The following is a 16,354-nucleotide window of genomic DNA, read 5'->3' on the forward strand; positions in this document are numbered from 1 at the left end:
ATCTTCCCGGATCAGGGATTGAACCCATGTCTCCTGCATTGGCAGGCGGGTTTTGTTTTTTGTTTTTTGTTTTTTTTTACCACTGAGCCACCAGGGAAGTCCTGTAGAGAGAGGTTTTGATTCCTCCTCTCTGTCATGGAGAAGCCATCACCACTTCCCTTGTGGCACTTCTGTTGTGGGCAGATAATTCCTTAGACTTAAGACCACTCACTCCAACTAGAGCAGAAAACAGACTGCTCATATCAGGTACATCAGACTGCAGGTACATCACTTTGGATTTATTTAAGTGGCCAGAGAGTACCCTCCTTTGATGAGAGAATGGGGTATAATTGTTGCTTGAAACTGTTGATACAGCCATTTTCAGATATGAGTTAGGTGTCATGTTTCTTTTAGGGGGATACAATTTGTGCTTCCAACCAAATGCGTTCTTGAATCTAGTTATACATGTTTGTATCGGATCTTATCTAAATAGAGTACAGATTGCAGAGGCATCCCCATCATCCAATAGAAATAATGTTTGTAACATAGTTGTTAAGGAAGCAAGACATGAGAAAACAAGTCCAGTGTGAACCACTTACATGCTGTGTAAAAGATCTAGATCTGAAAACAGAAATACCAGCAAGGCCCTGAGGAGTAGGATTAGGTGTGCAGTTTTGTGGGCAGGAGAGAAGCAAAGGAAGGTGGCTCTATCCACTGCGTGTCTTGAGGGAGAAGGAAGGTGAGCCTCCTGTTCACGATGTCTGTTTATGAGAGGCAGGCCAATGGTAGGGAAGGGACGTCAGCAGCGTACTATGCAAGGGTGTGCCCTCTGCCCCTCGACCCACCCAAGCCATGGTTGGGTTCCCCGGCCCCTCCTTTACCTTATGGTTCAGAACCACAGCCTGAGTGCTCCTCACAGACCAAGCTTGGTGGGTGCTTGGGGAACCAATCAACTGATGAAAAGGACCAGAGAAGTCAAAAGGAATTTTCTTCTGTTTTCCTTTGTCAACCAACAAGACAAAGAAGAAAAGAGTATATTTGACATCATAAGAATTGCAATTTGGGGCTTCAATCATGGTCCAGTGGTTAAGAATCTGCCTTGCAATACAAGGGACACCTGTTTCACCCCTGGACCAGGAAGATCCCACATGCTTCAGAGCAAGGAAGCCCATGTGCCACAACTCCTGAGCCCACATTCTGCAACTCCTGAAGTCCACACACACCCTAGAGCCCACGCCCTCCCACAAGAGAAGCCACCACAATGCAAAGCCCATGCACCACGAGAGAAGCTCCCACTCACCGCAACTAGAGAAAGCCCATGTGCAGCAATAAAGACCCAGTGCAGCCCCCCAAAATAAATAAATCAATAAATCTTAAAGAAGTCACAGTTTAGAAGACACAGATTTGAGTATAATGGAAAGTGTGTTCCAGGGAAGAGAATCAGGGACTTATGAAGACAAATGCCTTGAGGCTGTACTCTGACACAAGAAAGGAAATAGTCCTTTAGGGATGATGGTCACGAGTTGTTTTAGGGTAAGGGTCTGATACAGATAGGCTGTCATGAGTTATATTTGGGTAAGGGTAATAAGCATTGAGTTTCTGGCAGATGTTTTGAATGCCTTCATTAGGACAGTGAGTGGTCAGAAGGTCAGACTTCACTGCCGTGCTGTGCTTAGTCACTCGGTGGTGTCTGATTCTCTGTGACCCCATGGACTGTAGCCTGCCAGGCTCCTCTGTCCATGGAGATTCTCCAGGCAAGAATACTGGAGTGGCTTGCCATTTCCTTCTCCAGGGGATCTTCCCGACCCAGGGATTGAGCCTAAGTCTCCCACATTGCAGGAGGATTCTTTACCACCTGAGCCACCAGGGAAGCCCTGGGGTCCAGAAGATACAGACACTGCAGACAGATAAGGGGGTCTTACGGAAGCCTTTTCACGGTGACTTCCCTGGTGGCGCAGACGGTAAAGCGTCTGTCTGCAATGTGAGAGACCTGGGTTGGAGGAGCCTGGTGTCCATGGGCGTCACAAAAAGTCAGACACGACTGAGCAACTTCACTTCACTTCTTCACGGAAGCCTTGCATAAGTTACACTTTATCAGTGGCCTTCCAGCTCCATTTTAGAGAGCTCTCTTAGCAATAATGACTCTTTGGATTTTCCTTTTACGCCATCTTTTCCTTTTTTCTTCTAATAATTTTTTTCCGATTTTAAAGTTCACATTTTCTTTGAGGAACATGAGCATCTGGGAAATACAGGAAAGTTTGGAGAAGAAATAAAAATTGTCCACAATTCCAGCATACATAAGTACACAAAAATACTAACCATGGTTTTTTTCTTGCCATTTGAGAAACCTTTTTAATAAAATTTAATCTTTTACATACTTTGTAATTGAAACTGAGTCTCCCCCACTCCTGAAACCAAGTTCCCTTACTGAGTTTATGATAAATCTCTCCACAACTTTACTCCCTTTCTTAACCTCCTCTGATCTCAGTCTGATGCTAACTGAACACTAATCAACCAGAGTCAGATGACTAAAATTGCTGTTGTTGATAACCTCATTAATGTAGTAAACTTGCTATTATAGATGTCATTGTTAAGGTACAAACTCAAGTTGTTTCTCCAGAGGAAGGTGAGCTAACAGATCCCAGAGGCATGGACCACGTGGCCAGAGAATTGTAAACTAGAGACATATCCTAACTCCCCAAACTACTATTTAAAAATGGCACAAGATGATGATTAATCTCTCTTTGTTCTTCCCCTCAAAAAAATCCCCTAACTCAAAGACCAAGTTGAAGGGACCTGAGGCTTGCCTCCCACTTCCTTGCTTGACACCCTGCAATAAGTCTTTCAGCTCAATTCAGTTCAGTCGTGTCCTACTCTTTGCGACCCCATGAATCCAGCATGCCTGGCCTCCCTGTCCATCACCAACTCCCGGAGTTTACCCAAACTCATGTCCATCGAGTCAGTGATGCCATCCAGCCATCTCATCCTCTGTCGTCCCCTTCTTTTGGCTCCATCCCTTCATTCTTTCTGGAGTTATTTCTCCACTGATCTCCAGTAGCATATTGGGCACCTACGGACCTGGGGAGTTCCTCTTTTGGTATCCTATCATTTTGCCTTTTCATACTGTTCATGGGGTTCTCAAGGCAAGAATACTGAAGTGGTTTGCCATTCCCTTCTCCAGTGGACCATGTTCTGTCAGACCTCTCCACCATGACCTGCCCATCTTGGGTGGCCCCACATGGCATGGCTTAGTTTCATTGAGTTAGACAAGGCTGTGGTCTGTGTGATCAGACTGACTAGCTTTCTGTGATTATGGTTGCAGTGTGTCTGCCCTCTGATGCCCTCTCGCAATGCCTACCATCTTATTTGGGGTTTCTCTTACCTCGGACGTGGGGTGTATCTTCACAGCTGCTCCAGCAAAGCGCAGCCGCTGCTCTTTACCTTGGACGAGGGGTATCTCCTCACAGCTGCCCCTCCTGACCTTGAACGTGAAATAGCTCCTCTCGGCCATCGTGCAGCCTCCATTCCTCTGGTGTGGGGTGGCTCATCTACAAATTCCCACTGTCAGAGTTTGGCTTTTTTCGCTTGGGGCACAAGAGGCCTTTACTCCATTACACATATGCTGCAAAGTATTTTTCAAAAAAAGAAAAGTATGCATCCAGCTGTTTATGTCATACAGCAGCTTCCCACTGTTTCACACATGGTGGTGTGTATATGTCAATCCTACTATCTCAATTCATCCCACGCTCCCCTTCACCTGCTGAGTCCACAAGTCCATTCTGTACATCTGCCTCTCTATTCCAATTTAATTATTTTTTTAACCAGTGATAACTGCCATTGGATAAATTCCTCGAATTGAAAAGAATGAATCAAAAGCTATGCACAATTTTAGGGTTTTTTTTTTTTTAATATCAAATTGCCACAATACTCTAGAAAGCTTTGCCTTAGTATACCTGCAGTGTGTGGGAGTGCCTAACACAATGTTTTTGCCATTCAATGGGTGAAAAGCATTTGAAAACTATTTTGCATGTCTTTGAGGAAATTTCAATATTGATCATATTGTCCATTGTCTTCATGAGTGCTCCTTCACATCCATTGCCTGTATTTTTTGTGTGACATTCATTTTCTTGTTAATTTGCAAGAGCTCTTTACATAGAGGGACATCGGTTTTCTAACCTGTTAGAAGTTTTGGTTGGGAGTTCCAAATCCCAGGCCAAACACCATCCTTAGGCTACTTAGGCCGAAGACCCGGCGGTGCGCGTCGCTGAGAAACTACTACCGGAGGTGTGAAGCCCTTCGCTCACAGCCCAGCCCTGTCTAGGGCCGGCGGACTGGCCACACCCTCGGGCTCCGCCCACTCGGCGCCGATAGGCTGCCGGCGTGCGCAGGAACGGAAGCTGGGCCGCCCCTCCCCCACCTGCTTCCGGCCGCGGCTCACTTCTCCCGCCTCCGCCTCCGCCGCGGCTCGTGGTCGTCCCGCCATGGCACTGTCGCGGGGGCTGCCCCGGGAACTGGCTGAGGCCGTGGCCGGGGGCCGGGTCCTGGTGGTGGGGGCGGGCGGCATCGGCTGCGAACTCCTCAAAAACCTCGTGCTCACCGGCTTCTCCCACATCGACCTGGTGAGGGCCAGGCGTGCGCGCGGACTGAATGGCGGGCTGTGGAGCCGGGGTCCGGGGGCTTGGGGCCCGGAGGTCGGGACTGGAGCTGAGAGCACGGGGCCAGACCCAGAGGCCCCAGGGTCGTGGCTGTCCACGGAGAGGGAGCCCTTCACAGCGACGGGGCGGGCCTTGCCGCTCGCCGGGCCCGCTCCGCATGCTGAGGCCGAGGGCCCGGGTCTTCCGGGCGTCCTGCGGTGGGCCTCCCTACCCCCCCGCCCGCGCCCCGCCAATTTGTGGCGGCTCTGGGCTGTGGAGGAGCCCTCGTGCTTTCGCTTCAGAGCGGTACGCCAGTTTGAACGGGAGGCAGGAGATGGTTGTTTCGAGTCCCTTGAGGATGTTGCGAGTGTTCAATTCAAAGTCCCTCTTAATATCCAGAGCAGAGTATGGCGCGGTAATAACAATCAGGACCTACTGAGCGTTTGTCCCGAGTCCGACTCTGTCCTGAGGTTTTTACTCGCCTTAACGTATTTAATCGTCACTGCTATCAGGCTTTATAAGCGCTGTTTTCATCCCATTTTATTTTTAACAAATAAGAGGAAAAGTGAGATGCAGTTTGGTAACTTACTTTGGGTCGCCAGGCAACTGGTAGGACTCCTTTGGGGCTTGCGCTCCTCTCTTCTGGGTACAGACAATCTGCCTGACAATCATTTTTATCACCATAGATTATTTCGTTAAAGGTATTGGTTAGGATTTTAACTTTTGCGTTGGTGTGCAGTAGCGAGAATCTGCTGCAGTTTTGAGTCAGGTTATTTCTGTTATGTAAACTTAAGAGGTTTGGAGTTGTAACCTACAATTTGGTTGTGAGTTTATAGCGTTTTAAGGTGTAGTGGAAACATGGAATTAGAGATGACCAACTGAACTAATAAATGGGTGACTGGAGGGAAAAGCATTTATGCATTTTCCTTTGGTTTTTATAGGGTTTGTTTTCCCATTCAGTTCTGTATCACAAATCCCAAAAATGAATGTGGCATAGCTGATAATTACTGATACTCGTTTAAAAGGTTCATTTTGTCATAGACAATGAGTTGGGGCATCTGAGAAATAAATGTTGATCTTTTTTTATTTGGTTTGGTTTTTGTAGTAATTTAGAAAGCACGAATAAAAAAAATGTTATGTGATTATATGTACTGGTAATTTTCACAAATTATAGCCAAAACCATGGATGTTATACAGAACGTTTGATTACCTTTCATGTAAGTTTATTGAAGTGGAATGAAAGTGGTTTTAGTTATAATTATTTTTTATTCCCTTGTATTTAACGTTTAAACAGCAATTAGGTAAGACTTAAAACTTGAGACACTTAACCTTGTGTAGAAGGTTCCCTCCACAGGCCTCAGGTAATAATTGTAAATAAAATTGTGGATGGGTAAGGACTTTTGAATTAAAGAACGTGCTAAAAATTCAATAAATCTGTCAAGTATCATTTAAGAAAAAGAAGGCACAGTTTATTATATTGGATTTGAAAGAGTGATGAGATTAATAGAGAAGTGATGGAAATTGAAAAAAGGAAAAAAATTTTAATGCATTTTCAACATGATTATGTGCCATCTAAGGAATTTCCTAACATATTTGCCAGGATGATTAAACAAGCAAATGAAGAAAAGAATCAGTTTTTTGGGGGGAGAGAGGACGTTATCTTTGAAAGTAAACCTTGTTTTTTTAAATATGTATTGAATTATTTTATCAATTTAACACTTTGGTATTAAGAGCCTTTTCTCCTCTATATGTAGCAAATACCAAAAGTTTTGGGTTATGGTTGAAGAGAATAGTGATATTTATTGCTCAAACATAAGAAAATTGGTGATTTATCTGATCTATGTATTTGTAGATTGATCTGGATACTATTGATGTCAGCAACCTCAACAGGCAGTTTTTGTTTCAAAAGAAACATGTTGGAAGATCAAAGGCCCAGGTAATTGTATTTCTCATATGGTTTCTATTTATCTGTTCATTATTATTTCTGCCCTTGGGGGATCTTCTATTTATGGCATTAGATTAACTTGGGGTTTCTAGCAGGAGGGAGAATATGGGGGAAATTGTCTCTTTTTCAGCTGAGGGATTATGAAGAATAGAAAGATCTGTCTAGTAAAGGACTGAAGGCTGTGCTGTCTTTTTTTTGTCTGCAGAGAAGATAAGTGCTTTTCCTGACCCTGTAAATGGGTCCCCTTCTTGCTTAAGTTTCGGAGTGTTTACTTAGAGTGAGCCTTGTGTTCTACATTCCTCAGAGGTTGGCTTCTGTATTTTGGGCAGGTGAAGCTACAACTTAGGCCATTGTTCACTTTAGAAGAAGACAGCGTCCCCTGAGTTCTTGCCATTCTGACCTTTCTTTAGTTCCTTGAATGTTCCATCTTGATTCAAGGTTTTGAAATACCTTTTGCCTTTGCCTTTTTCTCAGCCTTTTGGGTGAACTTTCACTCTTTTCCCCTTTTCATTTTTCACATTTTCTCTAGGAGTTCTTTCCTAAATCTCTAAATCAGATCTTCCTTTCATTACAGTCTCTGCTTTTTCTGTGTATCATTATCATATTTTGTAGTTACATGTATCTAGATGATTATTTGATATATGTCACTCCTATTCACCAAGTGCCATACACAAATTCTGATAATATGGAAGATGCTTAGTGAATAGTCGTTGAATGGATGAATGATACTTGGTTAAAGCATTTGATACTTTTGCTGAAGCTGGCCATTCACGTACAAGTGTGTATGAGAGGAGGCAGCTGTCCTGTTAGTTTATAAATAGGTATATATAGCTTAATCTTGTTGAAATTTTCCTGTTACATTTTTGTATTTTATTTTTAATGTAAATATTATATAAGGTGAAGTAGCAGTTGTCTGCCATAAATAGATTTTGTATATAATTAGAATGTTATAGTAATTTAGTACATTAGTAATTTAGTGTTGTTTGTTTTTCCAGGTTGCCAAAGAGAGTGTACTGCAGTTTTACCCGAAAGCTAATATCATAGCCTACCATGACAGCATCATGAAGTATGCTCTGATTATTATGTCACAGAATTGCATTTGCTGTGAATTTTTAATTAAACCTTCAAAGTATATTTTTCTTGGCTAAATATATGAACTCAAAGTCATTCTGCTTTCTAAGTTTTTCTGGAATAATAAAAATGCAGTAGGTTATGCCCACATAAGTTAAGTGGCATTCTTTTAGCAGTATATTTGTATATACATATGTATATATTCATACACAGACACATATGGTTTGAATGATTTAGATAAGTGAGATACTTTAATACTTTCAATAAATCTTAAATAAGTTATGAAAACTTAAAAGGAACTTATACTCCTGTTTTAAATATATAATTCTATGAAAAATCATTATATGTGATGATTCAGACCTTTCTAAATATATTACTCATTCTGGTTGACTTCAGCTACAGCCTTTCTCAGTTTAAAAGGTTCCTTCCACAAATAATTTGTTTATTAGGGCTGTGAGTTCTGTAATATAACATTGGGGATTGTGATGGGGCAGTAATTCTGATGGTACATAAGTATTCTCTGATCTCAGTAGAGATAGGATAAATAAATAATTTTGGAGGTGTTGGGGCAAAGGAACCCTGTGTCTAAAATAATCCTTTATCTGTAGTTGTCCAGCTAACAAGTATAAATGGTATTAAAAACAATGAGTTCTTTTTTGAGGCCTGGAATTAAAGAAAGTCTTATGCTTTCTCAGGGAATTTATGTCTCCAGGTTCCTTTTAATTCTCTGGATGTTTGCTCTACAAGCTTGCTGATAGCCTTACAACCTTCTTACCCTGTGTTGCTTTCCCAGTGCTTCTAAAAGCAGGGACCCTAGGGGCCTGAACCCTGCTGATCTTGACCATGTGAGGTGAAGCCACAGGCTAGGCAGATCCTGGGAATGTATTCTTCGTATGTTCCCAGGCACTTGCTGCCCCGGGAAGGCCTGGTGGAACTCGTAAGTCGTGCCAGTTTGGGTTTTCTGCTCAGTGCCCAAGGTAACTGGCCAAGAAGGATGTGTAGTTATTCACAGGGATTAAAGGGAAATAATTTCTTTTAAATCTGTTGATGGTATTTGGGGATAGTCAGACCTATATATATATGGTAGAGACCCCTAATACCAGTTATTTTTGCACTGTTATTAGTTTAATATGCTTTTTAGTACCCTGTTTTATTCTGTAAAGCTCATGTATAAGGCCAGTTGTTTTGGTGACTTGTTTTTGTTGTTTTACTTTGTAGCCCTGACTATAATGTGGAATTTTTTCGACAATTTATATTGGTTATGAATGCTTTAGATAACAGAGGTGAGATTATTTTAATAATTTTAAGTATTTCCTTTCTTCCGTAACAAGGTTGTTTATTCAATTAGTGTTAATTAAAATATTTCCTTAACAAGTTACATCTTAAAAGAGCTAAAGGGAAGTAAGATCAGGTTTAAAGATTGCCATTTGATTGTAGTTTTAACTGGAACTGCTGTGAAATAGGGGAAGCTAAAATTATTAAAGAGGATGACTGCGTATGTTGTGTGCATGTTTATTTGTTTCACATTATCCCAGCACTTAAACACAGTGACTTCCTTTGTTTATGTGGAGATCTAAGAAATATCAGGGTCCAGATTTCACCCAAGTCCAATTAAATCAGACTCTGTAAGTGGGACCTAATGATCTTTTTTTTTTTTTGTAGTTTCCCAGATGATCTAAAGGGCAATTAGGGCTAAAAACCACTGTTTTGAGAGTAAGGCAACAGGATGCCAAAGTTATAGAAGTCATAGCTCTTGAATTAGTTTCAGTATATCTGGTGCTGTGAGATACCAGACTGGATCCTGTTGCATGTACACATTTCAGACCATTTAAACTTCTACAAGTTGGTGATATTTCATATATCAAATACTGTATAGCCAGTTATTGTTAACAGATCTGTGTGTCTGAAATGTGGAATGAAAATACTTAGTCTTTTTCTAAGGACTTCCACATGTAAAAGTGCATCTGTCAAGTGAGTTTGTAACAATTTCAGGTCAGAAATATCAAAAGAAAAGACATACAAAGTAGCATAAGAAAGAGGCAGGATAACTCTTTAACCAGACTCATCTTTTTTCCCTTTATCTTGTTTCCGCACCCCCCCCAATTTTAAACTGCCTTAATAGTTCCAAGTTGATATTCCATATTCTCCATTCATTTCAATGTATTGTCTGATAATTTTAGTAGAATAAGAGCAAGTTAAGGGCTTGCAAAACATTGAAACAATGTTTTAGCCAAGTTTAATAAAAGGTAGCCACAGTAGTTGGAGAAGGCAATGGCACCCCACTCCAGTACTCTTGCCTGGAAAATCCCATGGGCAGAGGAGCCTGGTAGGCTGCAGTCCATGGGGTTGCTAAGAGTCAAGACACGACTGAGCGACTTCACTTTCATGCATTGGAGAAGGAAATGGCAACCCACTCCAGTGTTCTTGCCTAGAGAATCCCAGGGATGGGGGAGCTTGGTGGGTTGCCGTCTGTGGGGTCGCACAGAGTTGGACACGACTGAAGCGACTTAGCAGCAGCAGCAGCAGCCACAGCAGTAGAAGAGGAAGATGGCACTTTGGAATTAAAAAGTAGTATATAGTGGTGCTTCTCATATAGTAAATTTGTAATACGAATTTCTTACGTTAGAAATTTTACTGTTGCATGTCTCTTAAATGTCTATAATAGTTGTATTATTCTGGTCATAGTTGTAAGAGAATTGTACATGAAATAAAAACAGTAGAGAATGGTTCGGGTAAATTTCATTCTGATTACAGGTAACTACGTAACCTTTTTTTTTTTTTTTTCCCTATGAACTCCTGTTAATTAGTATTTTTCTTCCAGCTGCCCGCAACCATGTTAATAGAATGTGTCTAGCAGCTGATGTCCCTCTTATTGAGAGTGGAACTGCTGGTTATCTTGGGCAAGTAACCACTATCAAAAAGGTAAAGAACATCTTTTTTGTTTGTTTTTGCTCCCCAAATATTTATTTGGGACCTTAAGGAGGGAAGAAGTTAACTTTGGCTATGTATTACATGGGTTTGTCAGCCTCCAGAACGTAAGGATTTTTTTGTGCTCCTCTAAAACTTAGGATGCTATGAAGGTACGAAAGAGTACAGGCAAAGATCTTATGTATTAAAATCCTTGCATGTATTAAAATGTAGCTTGTGTATTAAAATCCTTAGGTTGGCAAGCATAAGAGACTACATGACATGTTGATGTATGCTAAACCAGCTTCTAAAAAGTTAGTTTTGGCTGGAGTCCAGATTTATAGTCTGGAGTACTTTGAAAAATTTTTTTGTCTATTTGTGAAGTATTTCAAGTATTTAGATAAAACTAAAGAGTAAGAACAAGTACCTGTATGTTCATAACTCAGTTTTCTATCATCTTAATATTGTTATTCATTTTCTGCTCAAATCTTTTTTTCTCTTAATTCTTTTAAGAAATTAAACAGATACATTGGAAGAATCATTTGCAGGTCTTGAAACTAAAAGAAGTTATATACTTTACTTGAAATTTGATACTTTTGTCTGTCTTTGGCAGTTTATCCATACCGAAAATGGTGGCTCTGCTTCAGTTGTTTTTAGTATTTAGTATTACTTTTTGGGAGCTTAATTCATATCATTCTACAAAAACTTGTAAATATTAATTTATGAGGGATAGACTGCTTGCTATATGGCTGGCCCCAAGAAAGCATGTTGGAAGGACACCAGAAATGGCATTATGGAGAAAACCCTGGATCTGCTGCAATTTTATTAAAATGGTATTTGCAGGTTTGGGGTCTTTAACCATTATTAGAAAGACATTGCTCATTACCATGATCCACTACTGAGACGCTAGTATGTATTAAGACTGAGATAGAGAACTGCCAGAATGAGGAATATTCATTTGAAGTTTTGAAAAATTATCACAGGTGTTGTAGACTTCTTTCAGAGATTCCTTCCAGTGTAAATTTAAACATAACCCTTTAGCAATGAAATGAAGAGTATTTGGTTTAGCAATACCTAAGACTTTTTTCCATGTACCTGGTTAGCTCTAGAAATTAAATGCTTTCGATTCACTTACTCTTTAGGAGCTTATAAGGGAAAGCTATAAATAATATTTAAATAATAGAGTTTCACAACTTTGGAAGATAACTGGTTGGAAAGCTGTTATTTGTCTTCCCAGTAGTTTCCTCTATTCACTGTGATCAAGATAAACTTGTGTTTTCTCCTTACTGGGCCAGGACTCAAGAGTCCTGGCTTAGCCTTAGCTGTGACTGGTAGATTCAGTTAGGTTTTATGTTAGAGTTTCTTATCTGTAAAGTAAGGATTTGGGGAGTCACTAATATTTTAAAATTTTCTTGATAGTTGGAATGTAAATGAAAGAATGGATTACAGTACTGAGAAACCATTGTCATGGGTTAAATGTTTTTCTCACATCTTTACTTTGCAGGGTGTGACTGAGTGTTATGAATGTCATCCCAAACCAACCCAGAGAACTTTTCCTGGCTGTACAATTCGTAACACACCTTCAGAACCTATTCATTGCATTGTCTGGGCGAAATATTTGTTCAAGTAAGAGTATATATATTTCTGGGCATATTTTTAGTACTGTTGATGAACAGTGGGGTTATTTATTTAAATACCGTGGAGAAATTGTACTTAACGATGATGGAGCTTACTCTGACTGGAAATAGGCATATAACTAAATGAGCACAAGTCTTTGTATTTGAAAACACTAAAACAGACTTAGAAGTAATTCACTGGTTAAATAAGAAATAATGGAAGTTGAAAATAGTTTGTAATAATACTGAAAATACATGTGGAACTTGTAGGATACGTTGTATGTGGTAGTTGAAAGAAGTTAACAGGCTTACACAGATGAAGAGTGGTGATCATTAATTGGCAAAGGATGCAACTTATGTTGGAAAAAGAATAACATAAAGTCAAAAAAATTAGGATGTAATTGAGATAAAAGTGGAAAATAAATTGTCAGGTTTGACTGTGAAAAGGAAAGAGGGGGACTTCTCTGGTGGTCCGGTGATTGAGAGTCCACCTGCCAGTGCAGGGGATGCACGTTCAGTCCCTGGTCCAGAAATACTCCACGTGCCACGGAGCAGCTAAGCCTGTGCTCCACGAGTGCTGGAGCCCGTGCAGCCAAGTGCCTGTGCTCCGCAGCAGGAGCAGCCACCACATCACACCTGGAGGACCCAGCACAGCCAAAAATAAAGTAAAAAGATCTAAATGGTGTAAAATGGAAAGGATGCCACGTTGTATTTATTCCAGGAATGCAAGCATGATTTAACACTGGAAAGATCTATAAATGCCGTTTATTTCATTAAGAAAGAGAAACTGTATAATCTTCATAGATAAAGGAAAAATGTTTGGTAAAATTTAGCAAATACTTTTTCACCTTCTTAGTAAACTAAGAAGAGAACGTTATCAAGTTGATTATCTTCTAGAAGTCTGCAGCAAACAGTTTTATGTTTTGATTAAGGTATAACATATTCACTCAGGAAAGTACACATATAACGGTATAATGACAAAATTTCACAAGAAATACACTTGCAGGTTTTATTTATTTGGGAAACTTTTTTTTTTCTTTTCAGTAGACTTTAGTTTTTAGAACAGTTTCAAATTTAGAAAACAGTTGAGAAGGTAGCAAGTTCCCACATTTGGTTTCCTCTATTGTCAACATCTTACCATACTAATGTATGATATACAGGTTAACAGTGGATCAATAATGATACATTGTTTATTAACTGAAGTCCAAAGATTATTTAAATCTCCTTAGTTTTTACCCAGTGTTTCTTTTCTATTCCAGGATACCACATAATTACTTCCCATGTCCTTAGATCCCCCTTAAGGGGGCTGTGACAGTTTTTCAGACTTTGCTTGTTTTTGAGGACCTTGTTAATTTTGAAGAGTACTAGTCAGGTATTTTGTAGGATGCCCCACTATTGGAATTTGTCTGATGTTTTTCTTATTGATATCAGTGTGGTTATAGGTTATTGGAAGGAAGACCTCAGAGATAAAGTGTTGTTTTCCTCATATCATATGAGGGATACATGTTATCAACGTAATTTATGACTATTAATGTAGGCCTTGATCACTTAAGGTAGTGTTTGTCATCCATGTAGATTCATTGATATTGAATGTATTTTATAGTTTGGGTTATAATCTAGTGGGTTTTTCCTCCCTGATAGCTCAGTTGGTAAAGAATCCACCTGCAGTGTAGGAGACCCCAAATCAATTTCCTGGGTTGGGAAGATCCACTGGAGAAGGGAAATGGTACCCACTCCAGTATCCTGGACTGGAGAATTGCATGGACTGTATAGTCCATGGCGTGGCAAAGAGTCAGATGTGACTGAGCGACTTTCACTATAATCTAATACACTGTTTAATTTTGTTGCTCAGATTGTTCCATCTTTGACCATTGGGAGCTCTTCAGTTGGCCTTGTGCTCTTTGATATGTAGCCATTAAAGTGTGACGGGGGGTTTTCTTTTGGAGTAATTCCTTACTTTCTGGGACTATAAGATGCTCCAGGTTCATCTTGTGTATTTCCTGCTTCAGCCCTAGAATTAGACATTTCTTCAAGGAAACCTGGTTCCTTTTATTGAAGAATGATATTAGAAGCCCAGATACAACTGCTTAGGCATAGATGTGGGTGCCATTTGTTTTAGGCCTTCTTAGCTGACAGAGCAAAATGTACATTTATTTTAGTTTGTGTATATAAAGTATTAATGATTCAGTACAATTCTGATTAAAATTTTATCAGGGATTTTGATGGAACTTGTTCATCTGATTATAAAATTTATATGGAAGACTAAAGCCTAAGTGGAACCAATGTGGAAAAAATTGTTCTCTACTTAAAACAATATGTGTAATTTAATAATGTATAGAAATTAAGTCCAAGTGGATTAATTATTCATATGTGAAAGGCAAAATTTTAAATTGTTCTGATATAGCATATAGGAGAAAATCTTTATCCTTTGGGTTAAAGAACAATTTCTCAAGATATAAAAGTGGTAATTATAAAAAAGGATTGATACATTCAAATTCATTTAGTATTTCATCATCAAGAGAGGTCCAATGATGTGTATACAATTAAGCTCTTACATGGGATGAACTAACTGCAACATAAGGAACTAAGATTGTGGTCTGGAATATAGTCCTGTAATAAGAGAAGGACAACCTGACAATACTTATAGACACTTTTTTTTTACTTAAAGGGAAATCTAGGCAATAAACAAAGATAATGTTCAACTGTATGATTAACTTGGAAAATCAAGAATAAAGCCACAGTAACATACTGTTGATATTTTATACTTGCTAGTTTGGCAAAATGTTTTGGAGAGATCGGTAGGAACTTATGCATGCTATTTTGGGAGTGTATTTTGGGGGTACAACCAGTGTTGGAAACAATTTTCTTGTAAAATATATCAAGATCTTTGGGATTTTAATGTAAGTCCTGTGCTTAAAGAAGGTTGAAAAGTTATTAAACAGTTTTTAGGATAGCTTGATTAATAAGAGGGAGTTTCAGCTTAATACTTTCCCATTATTTCAAATGACTCTTAAGTGGTAAAGATAGGTAAAGATACATATTACTATGATAAAATGTCTTACTGCTGAGTTTCCTGCACCTTCAGCAGTGCCTCACACATAATAGGTGTGTCAGTGTTTGTTTAATAGCTAGTTGCAGGTATACTTCACAGCTGTCATTCTCTAAGTGAAATATTGTCTGTTTTGGAATGTAAAGCCACTCACCTGTCTCTTGATGAGTGATTTTAACAGGAATTTGCAGAAGCTAGCAGACAGAAATGAATCTGGGTCTATTAAAATTTTGACTTCTCTGTGTTGTGGTTCAAATGAGAATGCAAGCTGTTTTAAACAGATTGGTTAAATACTTTGAGGTTTCTAGAATATAATTTATCAATTATTTAATTTTCATCCCTAACTGAAGATTTGAGGAAGCTTGGAAAAGGTAACATTTGTTCAGAATATTTTGGTATACATAAGTATTTACTATTCTTAAATTATAGCCAGTTGTTTGGAGAAGAAGATGCTGATCAAGAAGTATCTCCTGACAGAGCTGACCCTGAAGCTTCCTGTGAGTAAACTAGTTGGGATATATTTTTTTATTGATGACCACTGTCTTTATTTTGCTAATTTAATATTGGTAGCTTAAGGCAGGGAGAGGGGGAGATAATTGCTGTTATAAGCTAGATAATGTATTATGTTCTTGTTTGATCTTTAAATGATGTTTTAAAAAACAAGTCATGCCATTTTACTTGTGAAGAGACACGCTGCAGAGAAATCTCACAAATCTAGTAAATCGAGCTGGGTAGGAGTTGTTCCCAGGTCTATACTTGTACTACTCTGCATGTGGCCTTCAGAAACTGAAGTAGAAAAAAACGGTGATGAGCATGTTCTGATTCTTTCTCCTTGAATTCAGAATGTGTCACATGCTGGTGGCTTCCATGAGTGACCCCATGCTACCCCACACCTCAAAGGTGGGTGAGAGATTCATTCTACATGAACTACAGTTGAAAATAAACTAGTGTGTGTTTTGTAGGGGAACCAATGGAAGCCGAAGCCAGAGCCAGAGCGTCTAATGAAGATGGTGACATTAAACGTGTTTCCACCAAGGAATGGGCTAAATCAACTGGATATGATCCAGTTAAGCTTTTTACCAAGGTTAGGATTGCCTTTTTTATAACTGTGGATCGATTTTTATTATGCTGTTTTAAGCTAGTGTGTGATTTA

At 39.5% G+C, this 16,354-nt stretch overlaps 1 protein-coding gene across 1 annotated transcript in view; it reads left to right on the top strand.

Moving 5' to 3' along the window:
• The first annotated feature begins 4,460 nt into the window (after nucleotides 1-4,460).
• Nucleotides 4,461-16,354, top strand: part of UBA2 (ubiquitin like modifier activating enzyme 2) — a 31,003-nt gene continuing 19,109 nt past the window's right edge. The window contains exons 1-8 of the mRNA XM_068991824.1: nucleotides 4,461-4,598; nucleotides 6,466-6,549; nucleotides 7,554-7,624; nucleotides 8,848-8,912; nucleotides 10,451-10,551; nucleotides 12,041-12,162; nucleotides 15,631-15,698; nucleotides 16,164-16,285. Coding sequence (XP_068847925.1) covers nucleotides 4,461-4,598; nucleotides 6,466-6,549; nucleotides 7,554-7,624; nucleotides 8,848-8,912; nucleotides 10,451-10,551; nucleotides 12,041-12,162; nucleotides 15,631-15,698; nucleotides 16,164-16,285 — 771 coding nt within the window. The remainder of the gene's footprint in view (nucleotides 4,599-6,465; nucleotides 6,550-7,553; nucleotides 7,625-8,847; nucleotides 8,913-10,450; nucleotides 10,552-12,040; nucleotides 12,163-15,630; nucleotides 15,699-16,163; nucleotides 16,286-16,354) is intronic.

Source organism: Capricornis sumatraensis, chromosome 20 (assembly GCF_032405125.1).
Source record: "Capricornis sumatraensis isolate serow.1 chromosome 20, serow.2, whole genome shotgun sequence".
Lineage (NCBI taxonomy): Eukaryota > Metazoa > Chordata > Mammalia > Artiodactyla > Bovidae > Capricornis > Capricornis sumatraensis.